The sequence below is a fragment of the Artibeus jamaicensis genome, unplaced genomic scaffold (assembly GCF_021234435.1).
Source record: "Artibeus jamaicensis isolate MK-2021 breed Jamaican fruit bat unplaced genomic scaffold, CSHL_Jam_final contig_793, whole genome shotgun sequence".
Classification (NCBI taxonomy): domain Eukaryota; kingdom Metazoa; phylum Chordata; class Mammalia; order Chiroptera; family Phyllostomidae; genus Artibeus; species Artibeus jamaicensis.
This window is the reverse complement of record NW_026521975.1, coordinates 7,764,351-7,791,996: the sequence shown is the minus strand read 5'-3', so window position 1 is coordinate 7,791,996 and position 27,646 is coordinate 7,764,351. Positions and strand designations below refer to the sequence as shown.

The 27,646-nt window shown below is 38.3% G+C and overlaps 1 protein-coding gene across 1 annotated transcript in view; it reads right to left on the bottom strand.

Moving 5' to 3' along the window:
- Positions 1 to 6,485: 6,485 nt before the first annotated feature.
- The window catches only part of XRN1 (5'-3' exoribonuclease 1), a 161,693-nt gene continuing 140,532 nt past the window's right edge, over positions 6,486 to 27,646 (bottom strand). The window contains exons 35-42 of the mRNA XM_053672843.1: positions 26,099 to 26,209; positions 25,820 to 25,942; positions 25,180 to 25,339; positions 17,983 to 18,164; positions 16,293 to 16,406; positions 16,095 to 16,197; positions 11,540 to 11,700; positions 6,486 to 11,074 (exon numbers count right to left, since the gene is read on the bottom strand). Coding sequence (XP_053528818.1) covers positions 10,772 to 11,074; positions 11,540 to 11,700; positions 16,095 to 16,197; positions 16,293 to 16,406; positions 17,983 to 18,164; positions 25,180 to 25,339; positions 25,820 to 25,942; positions 26,099 to 26,209 — 1,257 coding nt within the window. The 3' untranslated portion in view covers positions 6,486 to 10,771. The remainder of the gene's footprint in view (positions 11,075 to 11,539; positions 11,701 to 16,094; positions 16,198 to 16,292; positions 16,407 to 17,982; positions 18,165 to 25,179; positions 25,340 to 25,819; positions 25,943 to 26,098; positions 26,210 to 27,646) is intronic.

The window sequence follows — 27,646 nt, the reverse complement described above, 5'->3', positions numbered from 1 at the left end:
ATGGCAGCGGGAGAAACTCCCAGTCTCACAGGAGAGTTCACTGAAGAGACCCACGGGACCCTAGAATGTACACAAGCCCACCCACCTGGAAGTCAGCACCAGAAGGGCCCAATTTGATTGTGGGTAGTGAGGGGAAGTGACTGAAAACAGCAAAGAGCAGAGCAAGCAGCATTGTTCCCTCTTGAACCCCCTTTCTCACATACAATGCCACAACCCATGGAGGTGGGTAGCCCCGCCCTGGCGAACTAAGGCTCCGCCCTTTACATGTAACAGGTGTGCTGAGCAAAAAAGACTGACCCAAATGAAAGAAGAGATCAAAGCTCCAGAAAAATTACAACTAAGTGGTGAAGAGATAGTGAACCTATCAGATGCACGGTTCAAAACACTAGTAATCAGATTTCCACCAAGATGGAGGCGTAGGTGGAAGCACTGCGCCTTCTCACACAACCAAGTTTAAAAACAACAAAATTTTAGCAACAAAAATGCAGCCAAACCACAGAAAATTGAACTACATGGAAGTCTGACAACAACAAACCCTTCAGCCAAACTGGTAAGAGGGGCAGAGTCAGCAGCAGAGCGGGGTCGGGCAGGAAAGATCCACCAACCAACCCGGGCGTGCAACCCAGGTGCACAACCCAGGTGCACCAGCAGCCGTAGGCAGATCCCAGGTGTGGAGTAGTGGGCGGACCCACTGAGGGCGCAAGGCGGTGGACTCACTGAGGGCTGATCAAAGTCACACATTCGAGCGCAGATAAACCAGTGAAGGAGCGAAGCGGTGAGACATACGTACAGGCCCCAGTGGCGGAAAGTGGCAGAGAGGACCGCCATTGTCCCTCTCTGACCCCGCCCCCACATACAGCGTCACAAACCAGCGACCTGGGTGGCCCCACCTAGTGAACACCTCCTCATACGTAACAGACACAAACAGATCAACACATGGCTCAAGAACAACTCAGAGTCCCAGAGCCAATAAATCTAAGTGATGAAGAAATAGCCCGACTTTCAGATGCACAGTTCAAAACACTGGTGATCAGGATGTTCACAGAACTGGTTGATTTTTAGTCACAAATTAGAGGAACATATGAAGGCTAAACTAATTGAAATGAAGGGAAATGCACAGGAAACCAATAGTAATGAAAAGGAAACTGGGACTCAAATAAAAAAAGTGGACCAGAAGGAGGAAAGAAACAACCAAACAGAAAAGGATGAAGAAACAAGAATTCAAAAAAGTGAGGAGAGGCTTAGGAACCTCCAGTACATCTTTAAACTCTCCAACATCTGAATTATAGGGGTACCAGAAGGGGAAGAGGAACAGCAACGAGTGGAACACTTATTTAAACAAATAATAAAGGAGAACTTCCCCAATCAGGCAAAGGAAATAGGTTCCAGGAAATCCAGGAAGCTCAGAGAGTCCCTAACAAGTTGGACCCAAGAAAAAACACACCAAAGCACATCATGATTACATTAGCCAAGATTCAAATGAAGGAGAGAATCCCAGAGGTAGCAAGAAATAAGGGGACAGTCACCTACAAAGGACTTCCCATCAGACTGTCAGCTGATTTCTCAAAAGAGACCTTACAGGCAAGAAGGGGCTGGAAAGAAGTATTCCAAGTCATGAAATCCAAAGACCTACATCCAAGATTGCTCTATCCAGCAAAGCTTTCATTTAGAATGGAAGGACAGATAAAGTGCTTCTCAGATAAGATCAAATTCAAGAAGTTCATCATCACCAAGCCCTTATTATATGAAATGTTAAAGGGACTTAACTAAGAAAAAGATAAAAAAGATGAACAGTGAAAGGACAGCAAACTCACAGTTATTAAGAACCACACCTAAAACAAAAGCAAACTCAGAGGACAGCTAGATCAGGAGCAGAACCATAGAAATGAAGATCACATGGAGGGTTAGCAACAGGGGAGTGGGAGGAGGAGAAGGGGGGAGAAGGTACAGAAAATAAGTGGCATAGACGATAGGTAGAAATAGATGGGGGGAGGACAAGAATAGTAGGGGAAATATAGAATATAAACTAAAGGGGGGTGGTGGGGAATGAAGGGGGAAATAGAACTGTAATGGTATAATCAATAAAATATATTTTAAAAAAAGAAAAAACACTACTAATCAGGGTGCTCACAGAATTGGTTGAATATGACTGCAAATTAGATGAAAGAATGAAGGCTATGCTAAGTGAAATAAAGGAGAATATACAGGGAACTAACAGTGAACTGAAGGAAACTGGGACTCAAATAAATGATTTGGAGCAGAAGGAAGAAATAAACATTCAACCAGAACAGAATGAAGAAACAAGAATTCAAAAAATGAGGAGAGGCCTAGGAACCTTTGGGACAACTTTAAACATTCTAACATCCGAATTATAGGAGTGTCAGAAGGTGAAGAGAAAAAGCAAGAAATTGAAAACTTATTTGAACAAATAATGAAGAAGTCCCCCAATCTGGCAAAGAAAATAGACTTCAAGGAAGTCCAGGAAGCTCAGAGAGTCCCTAAGAAGTTGGACCCAAAGAGGAACACACCAAGGCACATCATAATTACATTTCCCAAGATGAAAGAGGAGAGAATCTTAAAAGCAGCAAGAGAAAAGGAGACAGTTACCTACAAAGGAGTTCACATAAGACTGTCAGCTGATTTCTCCAAAGAAACCTTGCAGGCAAGAAGGGGCTGGAAGAGGAAGTACTGGAAGTCATGAAAGGCAAGGACCTACATCCAAGATTGCTCTATACAGGAAAGCTATCATTTAGAATGGAAGGGCAGATAAAATGCTTCCCAGATAAGATCAAATTCAAGGAGTTCATCATCACCAAGCTGTTATTATATGAAATGCTAAAGGGACTTATCTAAGGAAAAGAAGATAAAAAATATGAACAGTAAAATGACAACAAACTCACAATTAACCACACTTTAAACAAAAACAAAAACTGAGCAAACAACTATAACAGGAACAGAATCACAGAAATGGAGATCACATAGAGGAGGGTTATCAGTGGGGGAGGGAGAGGGGAAAAGGTACAGAGAATAAGTAGTATAAATGGTAGGTAGAAAATAGACAGGGGGAGATTAAGAATAGTATAGAAAATGTAGAAGCCAAAGAACTTGTATGTATGACCCATGGATACGAACTAAAGGTGGGGGGAATGTGGGAGGGGGTGTACAGGGTAGAGAGGAATAAAGGGGAGAAAATGGGACAACTGTAATAGCATTATCAATAAAATATATTTAAAAAAATAAAATAAAGTGACTTGTGTCTAGTAGGTAGCCTGTAGGTAGTAACTGTTACCAGTACTGAGTCTTCAGCACAAAACTTCAGTGCAGAATCTATGGAGACATAATTAATGATGTGATTTTTGCCTGTAAGCAATATAAATTGTAAAGCCCTATAACTAATGTTAGTGGAGAAAACTCCCAGCCTTGGCCATCATGTGATGGATTTCTCCATCAGTTTGTGCCCTGTTGTCTTCTGTAGAACATGGTGTTCTACTGTAACAAGCAGAGAACACTAGTGCCATTCAAGATTTTGTGGTTGAGGATAGCTGCTCCAATAAGGAGATGCATTCTTGGTAGGAATAGTTTATGCTCCTGATGATCCATGAATATGGTTGCCTAAGGCAGTATTTGTTTGACATTTTAGGAAGTGTCATCAGGTTGAGAAAGTTCTTGACAATAACTTTTATTTCTTAGATAATAAAAAGACTTAGCAGGTCACAGATAGGATAAAGTAATTCTCAGGAAGGCTTGGGGCTCCTGACCAAATACAGCATGAATTGCTATCCATCAGTGAGGGTCTCTGATGAAATTATTAATGCGCCAACTTAAGAGGTGATCCTGGAGACTTTGACTCCACATTTCTTTTCACTTTGATATCCAACATATTGAACAATATAAGAGCCATTAACAGTCAATGCAGCTGCATTATTCTTACTTGAATCACTAAAACCTCGTCTTGTCTGTCTAGTCTCCACAATGTCACCAGTTGTCATTCTGAAAGCAAATAACGACCTTCTAAAAACCATGCAATAGCTTCTATTAGAAGATCGTTTGGGGGAGGTCTTCACATCCTAAACTTCCTGCTCTAAAGAACCCCACTCCACAATGAATGGGACGCAGCAGCCATGTTTGTATCAGTTGACCTTACTTGCCTAGGCGGAAGTGGATATACACCGTTTGGAGATGAGATGAAGAAACACTAGTCGTAGGCTGGTTGCTGGAACTGAAGCAATGTACAATTGGAACATGGAAGCTGAGTGTTAAACAGAAAGGCAGAGGTAAGCCTAGAAGGGTGGATATGTGTGTTCTTGAGAGCTTTATTCTTGGAGGCCCCTTTGAGGCCCAACTGTACTCCTCTTCTTGGATTCTGGGTGACTTTCCTGTATGTTATGATCAACCTTCTAACCCTACCCTTATTTTATTTTCTTGAGCTAATTTAATTGCGACTTTGTTACAGCTAAACAAAAGAGGTCTGACTAAGCCTTTAGGAAGAAATTTAAACTTCTAGTCTGCAGTGTCATTTATGATCTGTAGCTTACTGTTGCCTGCATTTTACCTCTGACCTCTCTTAATCAGCACTGTAAATAATTCAGCTCTGATCGATCTCCCCTTACTTGGATCCTTTTAAGTCTCGGCTCCTCCAGAAAAGAGACCCTGTCACCTCCCCACCTGTGAGGTACCCCTTTCCTGTCTGCTTGGTGTACTGCAACTGCACCTGGCGGTTTACTCTTCTACTAGACTTTATGAATAGCAAGACCAGGTCTCATTCATATCTGTAACCTCTATGTTTGTGCTAAGCCCTTAAAAGATAGCAATAAACAGCAAATGGAATGAAAGAATTTATTCATAATAAAACTATATGGTGTTGATGTAAAACTAGATAATAAAACCTAAAACCTATAGCAAAGTAGTCAAGAGTATAGGATTTGGATTCTGACTTCTGCTCTGGTGAAATCTGCAAACATGATAGGGTTAGAGGAGATCAATATAAACTACTGAGAATATTGGACCGGGATATTAAACTCTTAATAAGCACTTAATAATCAGCAGATACACATTATCTATTGATCCTATATTTAGGAACTCAGTGAAACATGGTTAAGACTCCTACAACTGTGAACCAGTGACTCCATTAAAGCACTGGATAAGTCTATAGGCCACTGTTTTCCAAGATGAGGTTTACGTGGAATTACCTTTTTATGCAAGGTTTACAAGCACATAAGACAGTGAGCTCTGGCTCCATTAGGCCGTCTTTTATGTAAAAAACTACAGGGACTGAATGTGGGTCCAGAATATGGTTACTGCTTAAGAGTCTGCCTCTGAGAAGTCAGCATTTCCTTACCAACCCACATACTACAGCTGAGTGAGTAAAGATCTAACCTATATAGTCACAGAACCAAAGACTCCGTGGCCCCATGGAGGGGAGACAGTGAATTGGACCCTGACCAAGGTTCTGTTTCTTAGAAGCCTCATTGTATCTCCTGGATTGGTTTCTGAGCTTGCCCCATGTTCTTACAGTTTTTCCTTTTTCAAATTATCTTGAGTGGATTTTGGTTTTAGTTTTGAATCGCCAAGTCAAAATACTAGCACCAAGATTAAGGGAGCCCGATGGTACTATAGATCCGGGCAGAGAGGGTGGTCACTGAGGATCTCAGTGTGGGGAGCTGGCAGTCTGGGGAACGAAGCAGAGAAGGTTGTCCTAGACCACAGGCCTCTGCTGGATCAAGGTGGCCAAACACCACGTTATGCATCAGTTGTATTGTGAGACATGCCCAATATTAGCAAGATGTTATTCTTGTAAATTCCCCAGTCTTATGAGTAGCAGTTAAAGCCCCTTCTTATGAAGCTAAGAACATTCCCCTGCATGGTAGAAAAGATAGAGGGGATCATGACAGGAAAAAGGAAGAAAAGAAAGAAGAGCCTCCCAGATTCACAATGAAAGCACGGGACTCTGTATGAAGTGGATACTGGAGACTAACTCAGTGAAAAAAGCAGATAGAGATACTTGGTACCATCCAGAGGATTCTGTGTTTGAGTCCCAGGTAATAGATCTGCATATACATATGAAAATCTTCATTTACTAACATTTGTAATACACCTAACTATGCACCTAGTGCATAGTACATATTAACAACACAAGGAGTGTTGTTTTCTTCCTTTAGGAGATAAAGAAACTGGGACTAAGACCTTATATAACTTGCTCATGTTAATATGATAATGACCTACTTACAACTAGTAACATGTAGAGCTAAGATGAGAACAGTGGCTATCTCAATCTATTAATTCAGACTTTTTCTACTATCCACGCTGGCTAGTTTACAGTAAATGATACAGATTCAAAATACAGGCATAAAAGGATGTGGTTTTAAGTGACTAGCAGAATGTTTCTTCTTCTGATATCAAGGCAAACACATGAGAACAAACAGCTTATGAAATCATTCTCAAGTATTTAATTAAAATTCATATAGCATTTAACATGTATAATGTTTAAACTCTTTCAGTGATTCTTATAGTTTAAAATCCTTGACACAACATTTTGAAGCTAAATTCATGCTATAAATCTACAAATGAACAACTTACCAGCACAAAAATAAATTCAAAGTCCATTCCAATGAAAGTTTAAAACACTTTAATTACAGATAATGTAAAGATATTTAAAAAAAACTACAAAATGAGCACAAAGTCTTCCCTTTTCAATTTTTTAATAAAATACTGCTCTGTATAAGATCTAATGAAAAATTCTAGTTACTTATAAAATAGTTATGTGAGAAAAGAAAGGAATTAAGATACAGTTATATGAATTATACTTATTTATATTGTTCAAATGAACAAAATATTGAACACTTTGATGATACAGGACACTCATATAACTGTGAACCAAATTCTTACTTCTATTATTCATCAGAAATGGTACAAGAAATTGGATCCAAACTAAAACATCTATAGAAACTTATTTGCAGGGACACACCGAGAATATACCAATTGATGAAATAATCAATAGCTGTGGGCGTACTATTGGAAAGACTAATTTTTACAAGTTTATGTAAAACTTTATCTATTGGAAACCAGAGTCTCCATCACAAATTGCACTTGAGATGGCTGAGTGCACGGACTGAGCAAGCAAGACATTGCTGCTGGCTCACCGACACAACACACAAATGCACACAAAATCATTTCTGGATTGCTGATATTCTTAACTACTAAAACTATTTTATACATCTTTTTCTCTTTCTCTACAAGGACTGTGATGTCCAAGCTGTTAACTCCGTATACAACAGTGACGCTTCTACCCGCCTGTTGGCCCAGCTGGGTTGGCTATTTCAACACCGTGGGGCTGGAGAGAAGTGTGAACCAGGTCTCAGACTTCACAATGCTCACTGCTACAATTTTAAACTTTATCCTGACTAAGGAGGCTCCTTCCAAAAAGATGGTTTCACTGACAAAGCTTACTAAATGCACACGAAGAACACTGCCAGTCTTGAGTACTGTCACTATCTCTAGAAAATGATAAGGGAATTTCAGTGACTCTTTTATTTTTAAAGGTAGAGAATGCCTGCCACTGTCATTCCCCTCAAATAAATCAATTCTCCTCTATAGTAAAAACACAATTTGGAAGCAAGATGGTACTTACATATACAGTAAGCTCAAAAAGCTAGGGTGCTGATGCACACCGCTGTTTTAGAAGCTGCTCTGAACACTGACATGAAGCATGGTCGAACACAAAGGTGAGCCAGACAGTTCTACCTTTAGGTGAGAATCAGCCAATCGCTATGAAAAAACATGGTATACTGATACAAACAGAACAGAGGATTTAAAAATGAGTCACTGGAACAGACCCTGAGGTTTATCTGTTTCCATGAGCTACACAGATATGTTATAATCTGAAAATGTGGTGACCGGATACATCTTATTTAATTGGAGTCCCTCTTCCAGTCACCTTCCCTCTATTTCCTCCTCTTAAAAACAAGAATCTAGATTAAAGTTTGGAAAACCAAAGCTAATAACTGCTCAGAGGAAAGGAACTAACAAAAAAACTGCATTGACTTTTTCATCCCTTCCCCAATAGTGGAAAAAAAGATCTCTTTATCTTTTTATTTCTTAAAAAAAAAAGTCTTACATTGAAACCAAGGAACGCATAGAGGTAAAATTAATTTTTCATGCAAATGAGTCTTGAATGTTTAAGACTTTGGTCTACATGATGTTTAAATCAGTTAATGCATTCTATCTGTCACATTATAAAACTGATAATAAGCAGACATGTAGGAAAAGAAACAATGAAACTGAAAGGATTGATCTTCAAAACTCAATGAGCTAAAAAAGAAAAAAGTTATTGAACAAGGACACTTAGATTGAACTACTCCAGTTACGTGGAAACACGACACAATCTGGGGACTCCGCTCTTCTGTGCCCTACACATCGCCCACCAGTCTCACGGAAAATTCAGAGCAGGTTCAATAGATGAATGGACAGATATTTAAACTTTGGGCTTGATGAATCTGTCCCATCCAAAAAGAAAAAGTTTTAAGTGTCCCAAACTGTCAATGGATCCAGTCTCCTCAAGGTCATCATGAGGGAAAAACAGCCTCTGTCCCTACAGGGAGGGCACTTCTCCTGTGGACATCGGGCCCACATTTGGGGTAAGTCTGCAAGGGGAAAAGAATACAGACGAATGCCTGACCACTACCTAGCTGTTACAGAGCTCTCTTCTACTTTAATCATTCTTTAATCTTCATCTTTAAAATAATATGTTTTTTGAAAAAGAGAAGGAGGAGTGAAAACAAAACTGTCTATCCATATAGGATAGCTTGCTCTGTTCAAACACTGGGGAACTAACCCTGTGGGTTAAGTGATGCTGTGCTTACTGAACTTTTCCTTGGAGTTTCCAGGTGAGTGTGCTCCTTCCTCTGTGATCTAAGAGAAAATGTGGGCCGCGCATAGTTCATAAAGTGGTCCCACAGAAGTGATGGGTGAGGCAATTCTTGACTGTTGGAGTTTGTACAGTTACATAAAGGTAAAAAAATCTTACATACATTAAGCAGAATGTTACTGTCACAATTTAACTTTTTGTATTATATTCTCATAATAGATATTTCCTTTTAAAACAAATAGAGTTTGTGAGGCAATAAGGACCAACACTGAGAATTACCTGAGCCTTATTACTCGAGATCCCACTAGAGATAAAGAAACATTCCCAACGAGGAAGGAACTGCTGGAAACTGATCAGCATGTGAACACAGGAAATAGGAAATGCCACAGAACTGCAGGACTACAACAAATGACAGACAATGAACATTCCTCTCTCACACTAAAGGCACTGGTAACATACAGACATCCCATTAACATCTAAAGAAACTCTGAAATCGGCAGTTAAAGGCATCCAATTAGTTTGATACCAGCATTTTTAAACACACTAGTCTAAGACTCCTGGCAGAGTTCCCAATGAGCATAATGTAATCAGATAGAAGGAGCAGCTCCATATAAAAATTGTGATATCCAACTTTTTAAAAAGTATAACTTACTTCCTTAAAAATATAAGCACATCACAAAAGCTGAAGGATATATATATATATGTATATATGTGTATATATACATACACACACACACACACACAAATTCAGGTCCTGGTACCACGGATAAATTTTCAAAGATTCTAAAATAATTTCAAGAGCCACAGCTTGAAAAATACACACCCACACATGACATGCAAAGACAAAATGCCAGAGTCACTGAACAGTTCAGTATAAAGCTAAAAATATGGAAATAGAATGAGAGGCATTTATCATGTAATAACATACATCACAAAGTGATTGTGCTTATAAGATATAGCACACCCTGGATTTTTAAAAAATTTTGAGTTTCATCAGCCCCAGGAAGCACTACACATGGACCAATGATGGAGCTATTACAGATGTTTGTCAGCTCTACAAAAGAATAATGCAATTTATTTTAATTAACATGATTAATATTTTCTACTTTATTCTATCGGAATATTAATCTGTAATCATTGTACCCTGTAAATTTTGAAACTTAATTTTATTAGAAATTACCAATGCTGGTCCTTGAATAGTTTTAAAAAACTGTAATTAGTTGCTTAAACCTACATTGCTATTAATAGTTCTAAGTAGTTACATGAAACACTCTGATCAGTATTCTAAAATTGCTTTGGTACAAAATTTAGAATCAAGCAAAACTAATGGCACACGCACAAATGTGATTATTTTGGAGCAGGTCTAAAGGACCCTTAAGAGACAACAGAACATAAATGAAAATACTAAGAGCCATTCTCCTGACAACTCTGTTACATCATTAAAAAGAAAAATGAAATTCAAATTCAGTAAATTATACTTGAGACCCAATTTCCATGCTCCATTTAATTATCCCTCAATGATAGTGTAAAAATGCTTATTATTATTGCAATATGACGCCTAATTCATACTTCAGGATGCTTCAAATGATGAGGACAATAGTTAAGAGTGGTACAACTTAATGCTTAGTCCACTAGTATTACTTTGACACAAGATTTAATTTAGTCTTTTTAAAAATAGTTTTATTGAGGTATAATTAATGTAAAGCAAACCGCACGTATTTAAGATGCACAATTTGATATAGTCTTAAACAGCATGAAAAGTGCCTGACAACTTAAAAATTAAAAAATTTCAATTGAAACATTATTTTAAAATAATAGCACATTCTAATTTTTTTATGAGACACAGATATGGATTTATAAAAAGGTGGGTGGAAGGGAAAGAAATTAATTTAAATCCAAGTACCAAATTCATTCAGAAGGTTTAGAAATGCCAAAATTGACGGCCAGTTTCCTTGATTTTCTTCTTGAAGAAGAGCTTGGCGCTGACTTATGGTGACACACACCACGACTTTGAGAGGCAGCTTCCACTTGAAAGGAAGAAGCGGGCTGAGCAGTCTGAGAGGGCTTTAAGGAAGCTGATGAACTCTCCTGGGGAATCGCTTTGGTGACACCGGAAGACCCTGGCTGGCTAGTCTGAAGTGGGGTGGCTTGAGGACTTTGGGCCTCCTTATTCTCAAAGTTCTTTTTGTTTGCAACCCTTTTTTTAGTAACCTTCAAGGAATAAAAGCATCATCGATTAACGATATAGGCTAAAAAGAAACACTAGTCAGAAAATACCATAAACCACTAATATCTGTTGATCTCTGCTGACTTGTGACTTCCAGTTATGTTTCCAGACTTCAGAAATTAGAGAAATTTAGTTATGAATAAAATATTTTAAAATTCTTTATCCTTTAAATATAAAAAAATCATATTCCTGATTTTGAATCACTTTGTTCTAGGAAAGGCTATCATTACTTGCTGCAATTATTTATCAGAACATAAACTCAAGAGTTTAAGGACCAGGTCAGACTCACCACTGGTCATAATATAAAATCTCAGCATCCAGACCTGTATGGTACCAACTTCTAGTTGGTACTGAACAAGTAATTCTTGAATAAACAAATTTTTATCAATAGTCTTTGAGCATTAAAAACACTACCTTAAAAACCTAATAATTCTATCTCTAGGTCTCACCTGTAGAGGTATGAACTGACTGTGCACACCGCCCACTACGGCCCCAGCCGGGGGCCCGGGCCGGGCATGTGGAGTGTGATGAAAAGGCTTTCCAGGAACCGGCACTGGTGGTCCCCACGGCATCGAGCCAAAGAGATGAGATGATGAAGGCATTATATTAGCTGTTAAAAATCATGTAAAATTTCTTTTTTTAGTAAAACGGTCTCATCAAATCCCTGAAATTGAAGACCTCCTTGTGCTACCATTCTTGACTTTTTTTAGCTTTGGCAAAGCGGCATACAGTTAACTTACGATAAATCTTGCTTATGACATTCAGCCTCAGAAGCCCCTCTTAGGATTATGAACAATTTTACAGATGTCAGCTTATCATTATGCTCTCTGACCTACAATGGCCCAGAGAATAACATATACTGATAAGAATTTTGGAATACTTGTAACATTATTTTAAAAAATCAGGGGTGCGACTTCCCCGCCCCACTCTGTGGACCGGAGAACCTCACCCGGATGCGCAAACCCCAATAACTCTCTATATTGACTGAAAAAAAATAAAATAAAAAATCAAAAAGGGTCATTGAAGCTGTTCCTAGTGGGAGAAAAGGCAGGCACAAAGAAAGAAATCTTAAGGATTTCTCTGCCCCCAATGCCAAGTTGCTTTCATAGTATTCCCAGCCTACAAAACCCAAAACTTAAGTCTTCAAATGCGATCACTTTCACGACGTGTAGAATCTTTTTCACTACTTTAATATTTTTAATTCAAGGTTTAAAAAAAATTTGTATCTTGTTTCTTATTAAAAACACACTGAACCAGGAGTTTCCAAACCTGATTTAAGGCTGTATATTCTATCACCTGGGGTTCTTGTCAAGTACAGATTCCTGGGCAAAGCATCGCCCCTAACAAACCATTGCCACCCGGGCCCAGAACCTGTACTGCTAACCAGCTGCACAGATGACTATGCAGGCAGTGCCGGGCAGCACTGGGGCGCTACTGTATGGAACAGCACTGCCAGTGAGGAAGACATGTGCCGTGTTCAATCTTTCTTTTCAGAGAGAGAGAAAGGCTGCCAGAACTGTAAGACAGTATAATTTAATTATGTAAAATTTAGCCACTTAAGAAATTTTGGATTAGGAGAACTGTAATATATTTTACTATAATGAATTATAAATATGCAAATTCCAGTGAAGAAAACTACATAGACTTAGAGAATTAGGTCTTGATAATACATATAAGCAACTTTGGTAGTAGTCACAAAGTGAGGAAGATTCATAGTTTTTTGGCTATACAGAAAAATCAGATGGAACTAACTCTGCCTCAGGATTTGGAGATATTCAGTGTTCAACTGGTTTCTAGCTTTGACCCGCTGTTAAACAGCAAAATACCATTCTGATTCTTGATCTTTTAAATTATTTCCCTCTCCTCTCTGACCTCTTTTAGGTTATCTCTTTACTACTATAATGAACTTCAAGGCAGTTTCAAGGCAATCTGTATCTCTTTTCATTTATTGTACTAAGCATTTGGTGGCCCTTTCGATTTAGAGGTGCGTGTCCTTTAGTCCAGGAAGTTTTCATATCTATTTTTTCAATACTTGTCCTCCTTCCCATGATCTCCCGTCTCTATCTGGAAGTCCAATGACAGGGGTGTTGGACCCATGCACTGTCCCTCTAAACTGCCCTTCTTTCTCATTTCCTACACTTCGTTCTTCTTCCTGAGATTTCCGTGGCTTTGCTTGGGTTTCATCTACTGAATTTTAAAAATTCAACTCAATTATTTTATTCTTGTTCTCCAATTATGCTTTTTTAAATACCTTCTTGTTCTTATTTTTAGGATACAACACTTTTATTTCACTAAGAATATTCATAACTGTCTTTGATGTCTTATTTCCTATCATTATCACTGTTTCCAGGTCACTTTCATTTCTCTTTGTTTTGGATTCTATTTTAATTTTAGGTATTTTCTTTTCCTAAAAAGTTCAGGATCTCTCACAGTCTTAGTATCTATTTATCTGAAAGAGCAAGACATTAAAGCAGTGATCGGAAGCAGTGTCTGTGTGGGGAGGGAGCAGGCTAGATGACTTGAGAGCTTCTCTTCAGGATGACTGGGTAGTGAGCCGGGCTTTTGGCTGGGATACCCTCCAAAAGTCAGTAGGTCTCCTCTTTGGAGTTCAATGAATTGCTCCAAAGAACCAGGAAAAAAAGGGCAAACCCCCCTCCCCAACATTTACCTTACGCCCTGTTCTCAGCCTGGCATTTCCTTTTTTACTCTGTGCTGGTATTCCCATATCCAGGGAGCCCTCTGGAGACCATACCTCCCGTCTTTTGCCCAACTGCCTGGCTGTGGAGGTGGGATCTGGAGGGCGGGTCCCATCACCCTACAGACTCTAAACACACCCTACTCTTCTTAGCCAGGGCCTCGAGGGAAGCTCTGACAACTGACAATGTCCAAGCTCTGAATCTTGTGGGAATTGTGGGAAACAGTCTACCCATCAGCTCATTTGTACCCTCTTCTACAGACACTTTAGTTTGTATTGGGTTGGCCAAAAAGTCCATATAGTTTTTTCTATAAAATAAAAGAGCGATTTTTCATTTTCACCAATAACGTTACTGATTTGAAAATTTTGAGTATGTCAGCTATCTCCTACTATTGGCTTCCAGTGGGTAGAGGCCAGGGGTGCTGCTGAACATCTTCCAATGCATAAAACAGCCCCATAGCAAAGAATTATTTGGCAAAAATGTCAACAGTACCAAGTAACTTCGCAAACCACTTAGACACATTCGATCAGTCGCAGCACCTTCTCCATACACTGCACAAATCTTTTTTTGCAATTCAGTGGCATTCTTACCTTTCTTGAAATAATAAAGTATAATATGCCAAAAAAGTTGCTTGCTTTCTTCCATCGTCAATATTAAAATGGCTACACAAAAATTTACCATTTTGGGTTAAGTTTTTTTAAAGGCACACTGATACGACGGCTGTCACAATACACTCTAACAAAACTGTCTTCAATAAAGTTAAAGACAACTACGGGCTACCAGAACCATCTTACAGAAAAAAACAAATGAACTTTTTGTCCAACCAACAGCATAACCCTGCTACGCTAAATTGGTTCCTACTTTTCAACAGCTTTTCTCATCACAAACTCTTTTCGAACCTCTAATTTGCTGATATTTCGTCTCTCATCTCTTTGTCCTTCGAGGTTACACTTTAAAAATAATCTGTGTTTTAGTGTAATGGAGTTTAGGCAAAAAGATTTTTAGAGATAACTTGTTTATTGAGCATTATTAATCTCTGTAATGTTTATAGTGAAGATCAGGTATGTAGAAATGGAATAATACCTGGAATATAGTGGACTTAAAAAAGTAATTTTCTGAACTGGAAATAAATGAGTTACTGGCTTTAAAATGACAATGATTAAGATATGAAGATGCCAATTGTCATTAGGAAAACTAAAGGGTGACAAAAGAAATGTTTAGCCTTGACCAGGTAGCTCAGTGAGTTGGAGTACTGTCCCATAAATTGGAAGATCATGCACTGAATTCCCAGTCAGGGTACATGCCTCAGTTGTGGGCTTGATCCCCAGTTGGGGGTGGATGGGAGGCAACTGATTGAGTTCTCTCTGACATCGATGTTTCTCCCCCCCCTTCCTCCTTTCCTCTCTCTGTAAAATCAATAGATATGCCCTCAAGTGAGGATAAAAAAATGTTTAATGAACTTGAGATTTAGAATCATTAAATTACAAAATGTTAGTCCTGAAGAGATCCTAGACACATCTAGCATAAATAAGAACGTGGAGTCCCAAAGCAGTTAGATGAGGAAGTCACTAAATGGCCACAGGAAGCATGGAGCTACCTCCTTGACAACTCAAGGCACTACATTTGAAGGAGGCAGACAATGAGGAGAGGATATAAAGAAACACACCAGTAAGTTAAAAAAAACCCTCCAACTCTTCATTTCTGTCGTCATCAAGGACGGTGTCTTCACAACCACAGCTTTAAAGCCTGACCTGTTTTTATCCCCTTCGCCTGTTTTCTTTCGGCCTGTTCTTTTTAGTCCTCACCCATGGACATTTTTATTTCTTTTAGAGAGAGGGGAAGGGAGAGAGAGAAACATCGATGTGAGAAACATTCATTGGATACCCACCCTTGCAGGCAACTGACCAAGGACAGAACCCACGACTTAGGCATGTGCCCTGACCAGGAATCTAACTGCCAACCTTTTGGTTTATGGGAGGAAGCTCCAACTGAGCCACAAAGGGAGGCCTCCCCATCTTTGTTTTTAATGTCTAACTTAAACCCAAATTCATCTGTTGGCAGCTACTAGGGACTATGGGGCTTCCCAGAACAAAGTGCAGTCCTATTTTAGCCACACTAGGAGGCTGGAGGAGGAAAATGATGTTGCTAATTTGCAGCCTCTGGTTTTAGGCTAACATCTCATAATGCTTTATTACATTCCCTAAACACCTAGATAAATTTTTTTGTTTATTTGAATTGATGCATCTTAAAAGAACTTTCTAAAAATAGTAACTCAACAACAAACATGTAGAAAAGCAAAATATCTTACCAGTAGGTTGGGGAAAAACTGGAGGAATGGCTCCGGGTGGTACAGCAGGAGAATAATTTGTAAATATTGGTGGAGGCAAAGGGAAACTCACTCCTAAAGAGCCCTAGGGAAGTATTTAAAAGTTATAAGACAGTGCAAGAAAGACATCTATATGAACTGATTAAAAATGTATTAGAGAAGATTATGAGCAGTTCTCACCAACTGTTGTAAAGCAAAAAGTGCAGCTTTTTCCTTGGCTTCATTTTCAGAATGGCACTGTGGCCCATGCACCAGTAAGCCGTTAGATAACTTTACCTGGCAAACTGTCAGGGTCTGAAAAGAGAGAATGTGGACGTCTATGACGCTATCTGTCTAGGAAGCCGACTTCCTCCCTCAAAGCTTAAACAAGTAGGATAACTTCATCTGACATTCTTTAAAAAATAAAAATAAAGAATATTCAAGAATCCAAAAGAGGACTATTTAAGAGTTTTGGGTTAGCATGCAAAAACTTAAATTGTTGCCTTATCTTCCAGTGTTTACCAAACAAAATGCTTTCTAAGCTAGTTGAAGGGTCAAGCATCCTAATGCAAATGAAAGTCAGAAAAACTGTTTTCTTTATACCAAGGGTTGGGAAACTAGGACCTCTACTTGCTTTTGTAAATAAGGTTTTATTGGAACACAGCTGAGTCTGTTCTTTAATGACTCATCTGTGGTTGTTTTTATACTGTCACTGTAGAGCTGAGTGGCTGTGATAAAGAGCGCATGGCCTGCAAAGGCTAAACCCACTGTCTGGCCCTTCACAGAAAAAATTTGCTGACCCCGCATTACACCATCTTCCAAAGAGGCAATATTGCGCTAATATGAATTAACTGCCAAAATCTAAAAGACTCAGAGGTACTGATTTTATATTCATATTTAAGTTATAACTCTTTATATTACATTTTTTCCCCTTTAAAAAAAATTCTTTTTCAAAAATCTCCTTTTTCAAAAGGTAGCAGAGTTTAATACTTCTTTCTCTTTCAGGTAAGAATGTACTAAGAACTTGCATGTAAAAAGAAGAAAACAATCTTTCTTGTGGCTAGTGGTCCTCCAGGTGCAGTCTGGGGACCCTGAGGGTCCCTGAGAACCTTTAGAGATCGTTGAGGCCACAACTATTTTCACAATTGTATTAAGACACTGTTTGTCTTTTCACTCTCATTTTCCCACAAGTATATGGCGGACAGAAACTTCACTGATAGAGTTTCAGATTCTATATTACAAGAAATTTTTAGGAAAACAATGTTTTACTGCAGTATCAAAGAATACCCTCAATTATATAAAAAGGCTATTAAAATTATCTCCCTGTTTCAACTACCTACTGTGTGAGGCTGGGTTTTCTTCATATATTTTAACCAAAAATACATGTCACAAGAGATTGATAGTGAAAGGAGGTATGAAAATCTAGCTTCTCTTAAGCTAGACAAGGGAAAGATTTGCAAAAATGTAAAGCAAGGCCTCTTACTAATTTTTTGGAAAAATTATTTCTAAATAAGCGAATATTTATTTTAGTTTTAATTTCTAATACAGTAAATATGGACATAACAAGTAACATAAGTACGTTGAGGTTCCTCCCAAATTCGGAGAGTTTCTAAGATCAGAAAGTTTGAGCCAAGATGCTTGAGACCAAAATCCCTAGCTCTACCATTTAAAGAATCTTGCCAGGCTCCCTGCTGCCTAGGTTCCTCTCTCAGGCTCTCTGGGGGCTCTGGTTCTGCATAAATGGAACAGCCAGAGTGAGAAGTATATGTATATACTGCTGATAAAGTTAAAAAGTAAGTCTCATTAGACTTTTTCTAGCCAAAGACTATCATCAATTTACTTAAGCTTAGTGTTAAAGAACTTTTATAAATGAAACAGTGGTATACCATACCTGCGGTGTTCTAAGAAAGGAGAAATCCGGTTGTGGCATTCCAACAAGGGAACAAATTCTAGAAAGTTCAGTAACCGGTGTGGACATAGGAGGAAGCTGGCTGGAAGCAGGCCAACACACACTGTCTACAGACCGAACATGGTGGTACTCACTAGCACTGTGAGGCTTGTTTACATAAGATGCTACCAAAAGAGAGAAAAGGACATATCCATATTAAATGATATCTCAAACCATGTAATTATTACAGGGTTTTATAAAATAAAAGCAAAAATTCGTTAGAAAGTGAAAAGGAATCTCCCAAGAAGCAAATATAGTAATTATTTAGTACTGCCTAAAATTAGTAAGAATTCAATAAAGACTTTTAGGTGACTAAAATTGATTAATGATATGTGATTAAAATAAAGATTTGTCTTTAAAGTGCTTTCATATAGAAAATGATTTAGAAGTTCTTAAAGTTCACAATTTTCATGATCAATTAACTCACTAATAGAACAAGAGCATACCCTATTGAAAAATGATTCCAACCCTCTTCCTAAGAAATGGTCAAGTGGCCTGCCCGCAGTCACAGATCCCATCAGTTCTGCAACATGGGCTGTCAGCTCTTGACTCTTAAGGTGTATGATTTTCTTTCACTACACTAAAAAAAGTAAAAGTTATTTGTTTTTGACAGTAGAAGCACCTGTATCTAATTTTGCTTTTAAGTTTTTATTTTGTCCTATTTCAAGAGCATGGCTGTCACTATGATAATTAATTTCCTAAGTTACTGAAAATTTGAGTTAATTATTTATCCCAATATTCACTGAGTATAAATGAAGGAAGGCTCCAATTCTGTTCCATATTTTGCTCCTTAATAAACAGATCTGCTTACTTCAAAATGTTTTTTACCTCTCTGAAAAACTTCTGTCCCCATCTACTTTTACATCACTGATTCTTCCAGATAGCCTCTGGCAGACAATGACATAGGCAAAACACGAAAGTACAGGGGCCCTATAGAGGCACAGGCGCAGTGATGGACAGTTACTGAAATCCAGGTGTGTCCCAGACGTGCTAAAGGTCTCACAGATTTCAGGTGTCTGCCTCCATCAATTATTTTTAATTGATTTTATAGTTCTTTTATTTTTATGTTGGTCAAGTTATTTTTAACATAATACTAATATTATTTTTGTTGCCTACAATGCATTAGACCCCGTTTTAATGGTTTTATAGATGTCCTATAATTACAAGTCACTTGAAATTTTATTTTCACTTTGTAAACAGGAAAAAAGAAGTTCAGAAAAGTCAAGTGATAATATTTAAGTTACACAGTTATTTTTAAATTACCGAAGAAAAAAAGGTAGAATGTGAAAACCTTTCCAGGTTTGAGATCTACAGAATGAGTATCCGTAATAGTACAATTTAAGTGTTCACGAGAAGATGTTTAGGAACTATGTATCTATTGGTTACAGAGTTGTTATACAAATGACAAAAACATGAAAATTACATTCTTATGTGTTACTTTCAATAACAGTCTTTAAAAAATAACAGTAGGATTTTAAGGTATAGATTGACAGCAACACAATTAAATTATAGTAGGGGATTTTAACACCCCACTGTCATCAATGGACAGATCTTATAGACAAAAAGCCAACAAGGACACGGTGACCTTAAATGATGCACTCAATCGGATAGCTTTAACTGATATTTACAGAACATGTTATCCCAAAGTGGCAGAATATACATTCTTCTCAAGTGTAATTAAAACATTCTCAAAGATGGACCAAATGTTAGGTCACAAAATAAGTCTTAACAAATTCAAGAACATTAAAATCATATCAAGCATCTTCTCAGATTTCAATGGCATGAAACTAGAAATCAACTACAATTAAAACTGAAATACATTCAAACACATGAAGGCTAAATAGCATGTTACTAAAAATGAATGAGTAATCCATTGAGAACAAGAATGAAATAAAAAATTACCTGGAAACAAATAAACTGAACAACAACCCCAAATCTTTGGGACAGAGTGAAAGCAGTCCTGAGAATGAAGTTCGTAGCATTACAGGCCTCTATTAATAAGCAAGCAAAAACTCAAAGAATCTACGCATACACCTAACAGAACTAGAAAGAGAATAACAAAGCCTAGAGTGAGTAGAAGAAAGGAAATAAAGATTGAGGCAGATAGAAATGATGTAGAGACTAAAAGAACAATATAAAGATCAGTGGAACCACGAGCTGGTTCTTTGAAAAGATAAACTAGATTGAAAAACCTTTAACCAGACTTATCAAGAAAAAAAAGAGTGAGGACCCAAACAAATAAAATCAGAAATGAAGAGAAGTAAAAACTGACACCATAGAAATACAAAGGACTGTAAGAAAATACTATGAACAACTATATGCCAACAAATTGGGACAACCTGGGCAAAACGGATAAATCCTAGAAAAACAGTCTTCTAACACAGATCAGGAAGAAGAATCAGAAAACCTGAATAGACAGATTACAACCAACGAAATTAAAGCAGTAATCAAAAACTTCCAGCAAACAAAAGTCCTAGAACAGATGGCTTCATAGGCAGATTTTACCAAACATTCAAAGAACTAACACCTCTCCTTCTCAACCTATTCCAGAAAATTCAACAGGATGGAAGAGTTCCTAGGTCTTTTTACAGGGTCACCATTTCTTAATTCCAAAACCAAATAAAGACACTAAAAAGAAAGAAAATTACAGCACAATTATCCCTGATGAACACAGATGCTGAAGTCCTCAACAAAATATTAGCAAAGTGGATCCGGCAATATCTTATAAAGATCATACACCATAGTAACCTGGGATTTATCCCAAGGATGCAAGGTTGGTACAATATATGCAAAAATCAATAAACATGGTATATCACATAAACAAGATGAAAAGACAAAAATAACACAATATCAAAAGATGCAGAAAAAGATTTTGATAAAATCCAGCACTAATTTATGATATAAGCTCTCAAAAAGTGGGAAAAGAAGGAACATACCTCAACATAATAAAGGCCATACACGAAAAACCTATAGCCAGCATCATACTCAATGGGCAAACACCAAAACCACGACCAAGAGTAAGACAGAGCTGTCCGCTTTTACCAGTTCTTATTCAACATAGTACTGGAAGACCTAAACACTGCATTCAGACAAGAAGAAATAAAGGGCATACAAATTGGAAAGGAGGAAGTAAAGTTATCATTCATAGAAGACATGATATTGTACATAGAAAACCCTAGAGACTCCACCAAAAACTAATAAATCTAACAAATGAATTTGGTGAAATAGAAAATACAAAATTAACATTCAGAAATCAGTGGCATTTTTATACAGCAACAATGAATTATCAGAGAAACAAATAAAAGAATCTTGTAAGAACAACACAAAAAAAGTAGCAAGGAATAAATTTAATCAAGGAGGTAAAAATTTGTATTTGGAAAACTATAGGACGTTGAAGAAAAAAAGTGAGGGAGTGTGATACAAATAAGTGGAAACATATACTGTGTTCATGGATTAAAAATTAACACCATTAATATGTCCATACTACCCAAAGCATTAATCCATAGATTCAATGCAATTTCTATTAAAATACCAATGGCATATTCCACAGATCTAGAACAAATATTCCAAAAATGTATATGTAAGCAGAAAGTCCCCAAATAGCCTTAGCAATCTTGAGAAAGAAGAACAAAGTTGGAGGGATCATAATACGTGATATTAAACTGTACTATCAGGCCAATGTAGTCAAAACAGCCTGGTCCTGGTATAAGAAAAGGCATGTAGATCAATGGAAGAGAACAGAGAGTCCAGGAATCAACCCAAGTTAATTGATATGGTCAATTGATACTTGACAAAAGAGTTAAGAGTATAAAATAAATATAGTCTCTTCAATACATGGTACTGGGAAAGTTGGACATGTATGTGCAATAAAACTAGACCACCAACTTACACCATATACAAGATTAAACTCAAAATGGATGAAAGACTTAAATGTAGGTTGTAAAACCATAAACATCCTAGAAAAAAAAAACATAGGCAGCAAAATCTCAGACATTTCTCATAGCAGTATTTTTTTTCTGATATATTTCCTCTGGCCAAGGGAAAAAAATATATAAAAAAAACCCAAATGGGATTACATCAAATTACACAAAATGCTTCTGCACAACAAAAGAAACCATCAACAAAATAAAAAGGGATTCCACTGTATGGAAGAACATATTTGCAAATGGTACATCTAATAAGAGATTCATTTCCAAAATATATAAAGAACTTATATAACTCAACATCAGGAAAATAAACGATCCAATTAAAAAATGGGCAAAGGACCAAAATAGGCAATTCCCCAAAGAGGACATACAAATGGCCAACAGACATATGGAAATTGCTCAACATCACTAGTCATCAGAGAGATGCAAATTAAAACTTCAGTGAGATACCACCTCACATCTGCCAGAGGGCTACCATCAATAAATCAACAAATAACAAGTGCTGACAAATATGTGGAGAAAGGAAACGCTTGTGCACTATTGGTGGGAATGGAGATTGGTGCAACTACTGGGAAAAACAGTTGGGCATTTCCTCAAAAAATTAAAAATGGAACTGCCTTTTCACCCAGTCATCCCACTTTTGGGACTATATCCTAAGAATTCCAAAACACTAATTAGAAGGAATATACCCACCCATATGTTCAAACTAGCAGCACATTTATAATTGTCAAGATCTGGAAAGAGCCCCCAAGTGCCCACCTGTAGATGAGTGAATAAAAAGCTGTGGTACATGTGCACAATGGAATACAATGTGGCCATAAAAAGAAGGAACTCTTAGCTTTTGCAACAGCATGGATGGATGTTGAGATTATTATGCCAAGTGAAATAAAACAGCTGGTGAAAGACAAATACCCTATGATTTCATTTGTATGTGGAATCTAATGAATAAAATAAACTGAGGAACAAAACAGAAACAGAGGCATGGGTATATGGAAGACTGACAGTTGTCAGAAGGCAGGGAAAGGAGAGGACTGGATGAAAAAGGTGATGAGATTAGCCAAAGAACATATATGCACAAGCCACAGACACAGACAACAGTATGTGATGATTGCTGCAGGGAAGTAGGGGCACGGGTAGGGTGGAGGTGGGCAAAGGAGGGAGAAATGGGAACATCTCTAATAGTGGAAACAATAAAAATAAAATAAGAAACCCCCAGTAGTTTCATCTTTAAAAGACACACGATAAAAAGTACAGAGGGACTTCCAGCCAAGATGGAGGCGTAGGTGGAAACATTGTGCCTCCTCGCACAACCAAGTTTAAAGACAACAAAGTTTTGGTAATAAAAATGCAACTAAAACACAGAAAATTGAACTGTACAGAATTCCAACAACAACGAACTGTTCAGCCAGACTGGTAAGAGGGGCAAAGACAGTGACTGGCAGATCCCAGGCGTGGGGTGGCGACTGGCAGACCCAGTGAGGGCGCAAGGCGGCTGGCTGACAGCGGTCACACATTCGCACTCAGATAAACCAGGCCAAGGAGCAAGCAGTGAGACGGACCAAGCAGGCTAGGGCCCCAGCGATGGGAATTGAAGCCTAAAAGCACCAAATGGAAAAAACTTTTGGGGTCGAGATGTTGGGAAAAGCTCCCAGGCTCACAGAGAGTTTGTTGGAGGGACCCACAGGGTCCTGGAGGATGCACAGACCCACACATCTGGGAGCTGGCACCAGGGGGGCCCGGTTTGCTTGTGGGAAGCAGCAGAGGGGACCAAAATTCAAGAGAGAGCAGAACAAACACTACTGCCCCTCTCTGACCCCACCCCCTCATACAGCATCACAAACTAGCAACCTGGGTTGCCCCACCCTGGTGAACACCTAAGGCTCTGCCCCTCATATGTAATAGGAGCAAACAGACCAAAATATTATGGCTCAAGAACAGTTCAAAGCCCCAGAGCCAATACTTCTAAGCAGCCAGGAGATAGCCAACCTATCAGATACACAGTTCACACTGGTGATCAGGATGCTCACAGAACTGGTTGATTTTAGCCACAAATTAGAGAAACAAATGAAGGCTAAACTAATTGAAATGAAGGGAAATGCACAGGAAACCAATAGTAATGGAAAGGAAACTGGGACTCAAATCAAGGGAGTGGACCAGGAGGAGGAAAAAAATGATCAAACAGAAAAGAATGTAGAAACAAGAATTCAAAAGAATAAGGAGAGGCTTAGGAACCTCCAGGACATCTTTAAATGTTCCAACATCCAAATTATAGGGGTACCAGAAGGGGAAGAGGAAAAGCAACAAGTGGAACACTTATTTGAACAAATAATAAAGGAGAACTTCCCCAATCTGGCAAAGGAAATAGACTTCTAGGAAGTCCAGGAAGCTCAGAGAGCCCCAAAGAAGTTGGACCCAAGAAGGAACACACCAAGGCACATCATCATTACATTACCTAAGATTAAAATGAAGGAGAGAATTGTAGAAGCAGCAAGAGATAAAAAAACAGTAACCTACAAAGGAGTTCCCATCAGACTGTCAGCTGATTTCTCAAAAGAGACCTTACAGGCAAGAAGGGGCTGGAAAGAAGTATTCCAAGTCATGAAATCCAAAGACCTACAACCAAGATTGCTCTATCCAGCAAAACTTTCATTTAGAATGGAAGGGCAGATAAAGTGCTTCTCAGATAAGATCAAATTCAAGGAGTTCATTATCACCAAGCCCTTACTATATGAAATGTTAAAGGGACTTACCTAAGAAAAAGAAGATAAAAAATATGAACAGTGAAAGGACAGCAAACTCATAGTTATTAACCACACCTGAAACAAAAGCAAACTAAGAGGATAGCCAGATCAGGAGCAAACCATAGAAATGATCACATGGAGGGTTAGCAACAGGGGAGTGGGAGGAGGAGAATGGGGGAGAAGGTACAAAGAATAAGTAGCATAGACAGTAGGTAGAAAATAGACAGGGGGAGGGCAAGAATAGTATGGGAAATACAGAATCTAAAGAACTTGTGACACATGGACATAAACTAAAAGTGGGGAATGGTGGGGGGTGTAGGGTGAAAGAAAATGAAGGGGGGAAATGGGACAACTGTAATGGCATAATCAATAAAATATATTAAAAAAAGTAAAAACTCTAAAAACAAACAAACAAAAAAAGTACACTGAATTTTTGAAATGATATTATTAGTAGTTGCACTTAGTTTACTTACTTAATTTCTTATTTTGTTTAGGTTGTGAGGAAGGTACATATTCATCTCTTCTATTAGAAGAAACAGTGACTTCATTACCAAACTGCTTCATTTTGTTCTTATGGTCCGGAGGGTCAGAGCCATCAATTTTTAGAATTTCTTTAAGCATCCGCGTTCCCTTCTGTTTTCAAAATGATTGGGGTGGAGATGGTGGGGGAAGGGAAGAAAAGTTAACCGAATTATAGAGCTTACTGATCCTTCTTTTAATGTAAGTCATTACTTACATTAAAAGAAGGATCAGTTAAAAATTAAAACAATAACTACATTCAGATAAAGAACAAGGAAAATCAGTAGTCTGGAGTAAAAAAAAGACAACCAACATTTTGTACGCGTGAGTTTTGCGAAAAGATTTCTTAAAAAGTTTATAGTGATTACTTACCTTTTGACCAAACTGCCTACTAGCCATGTTTGAAAAGTAAGGGAGCTATGTGTGGTCCAAAGAGAAAAAAGAAAAACGGGTTGGTTTTCCTCAGAGGACGACAATATGATTAACATGGTAGTCTACATGACAGAAAAGGGTTTTAACAGTTGCGTGGGATGTGTATTCATGGCCATCAACACTGAAATCACCATAGTATAAAAGCTCCTACAAAATACGAACCATAGCAAATGACTGTGGTGACAAATGTTCTTCACTTGGAGGCTCTTCATGATGAGATGACTGTACTTCATTTTCTTTGGAGATATTCAAGGATGCTAAAAAGTTCTCAAATCCAGTGTTAGGCTGAAAGAATAACATTTTGTGCATGAAGATGAAAGTTCAAGGACACGGAAACAGAAAGCTAAGACTTTTATGTACAAAAACGATTTTTAATTTTCACCCAATCATCAAACCAGGTAGTAAGTGGTGGGAAAATCAAATTAATAAATATTCATTTACCTTATCAACAGCTTGTGGATAACCAGTCCCAACCTTTTGATTTTCTGAAACTTCCATACTGTCATTTCTCTTTAGTAGCTTTGTGTTACATTTGTCAGGCCGTCCAAATGTCTGTAAGAAGAGTACAAGGGAGTTTTTTTGTTCAAATAAAATTTATAGTAACACTACTTAATAGTGTTCTAAATAAACTGCTGTAAACTTTTAAAAATGTGATATTCTCCTTTTTATATCATAAGAAAAAAGGTGGGCCTGTAAACCTACATGAGGAAAAAAAATTACATATTTATCTTCATTAATTTCTAAATAAGAATTCAGGATTCCCTTACATTATGAATATACACAGTAAACCACAACAGGGGTGACTCTAATCCTATTTCAGTACAATTGGTTTTCTTTCACATATTATGTACATTTTTCTTAGCATTAAGACATTATCCTGAGAAAGAGTTCATAGGCTTTACCAAAGAGGTGTATGACATGAAGAAAATTATAGAATAAGAGTGGCAGGAGAGGGCCTTAAAAGTCATATAAATCAACCATTTTACTGATATCTAAATATTAATGGATTAAACTTCCAGTCAAGATGGAGGCATAGGTAAGTACAGCATGCTGGTTGGTACACAACCAGCTTCAAAATTACAATTAAACTATAGAACAGCCATCACTGAGAACTGTCAGAAATCGAGTTGAATGGAAGTCTGACAACTATGGAATTAAAGAAACCACAATCGTCCAGACTGGTAGGAGGCGCAGATATAGGCAACAGACTGGTCCTATATCTACACTGGGTGGATATAATTTGGGAGGGGTATCCGGGAAGCAACGAGTCCCAGCCCCACACCAGGCTTCCAGCCCAGCGCTCCAGGGTCAGGAAGTTAAGTCCCCACAACTTCTAGCTGCAAAACCCAGCAGGGAGTGAGTCAGTGGAAGAAACTTCTGGAGGCCCAAGCAGTTCCTTTTAAAGAACCTTCACACAGACTTTCTCAGACTCACTCTCTGAGCTACATCATGGGGAGGGGGGTGGTTGAAAGGCACCGGTGGCATACAGAGAGGAACGGAAGTGTTCCATTCCCCCCCCATCAGTAAGCTCTATAATTCTTTGATGTCTCGCTTGACATCAAAGTGAGAGCTGGGGGAGAACTTTTTCCTAGACAGAAAGGCAGGCAGAGGCCACTGTCCCTATTCTGAACACTCCCACCCACAGAACCACAGAGCTGGCACGCTGGTGCCATATCTGAGACTGTGCCAACCTGGTTAACACTGTTTGCCCTGCCCTGGAGATCCCCTGAGACACTGCCACAACTTATGGCCCAACTTAGCTGTTAACAGGTACTTTTCCATATGAATGGCTGGTCTTGGCTCAAGCTTCACAACTTCCTAAATCCTATCAAAGAAGCACCAGCTGGCCTCAGTAAGCCCCCAGTCCCCATACCCTCTTGCTAAGTGGCTGCAGGCCCAGCACTAGCAGCAACCAGACTAGAAACACAGCTTGGTTTTGCCTGGGAATTCCAAGCCCAGAACAAGTAGCAGCCATCTCAGATTACTTTA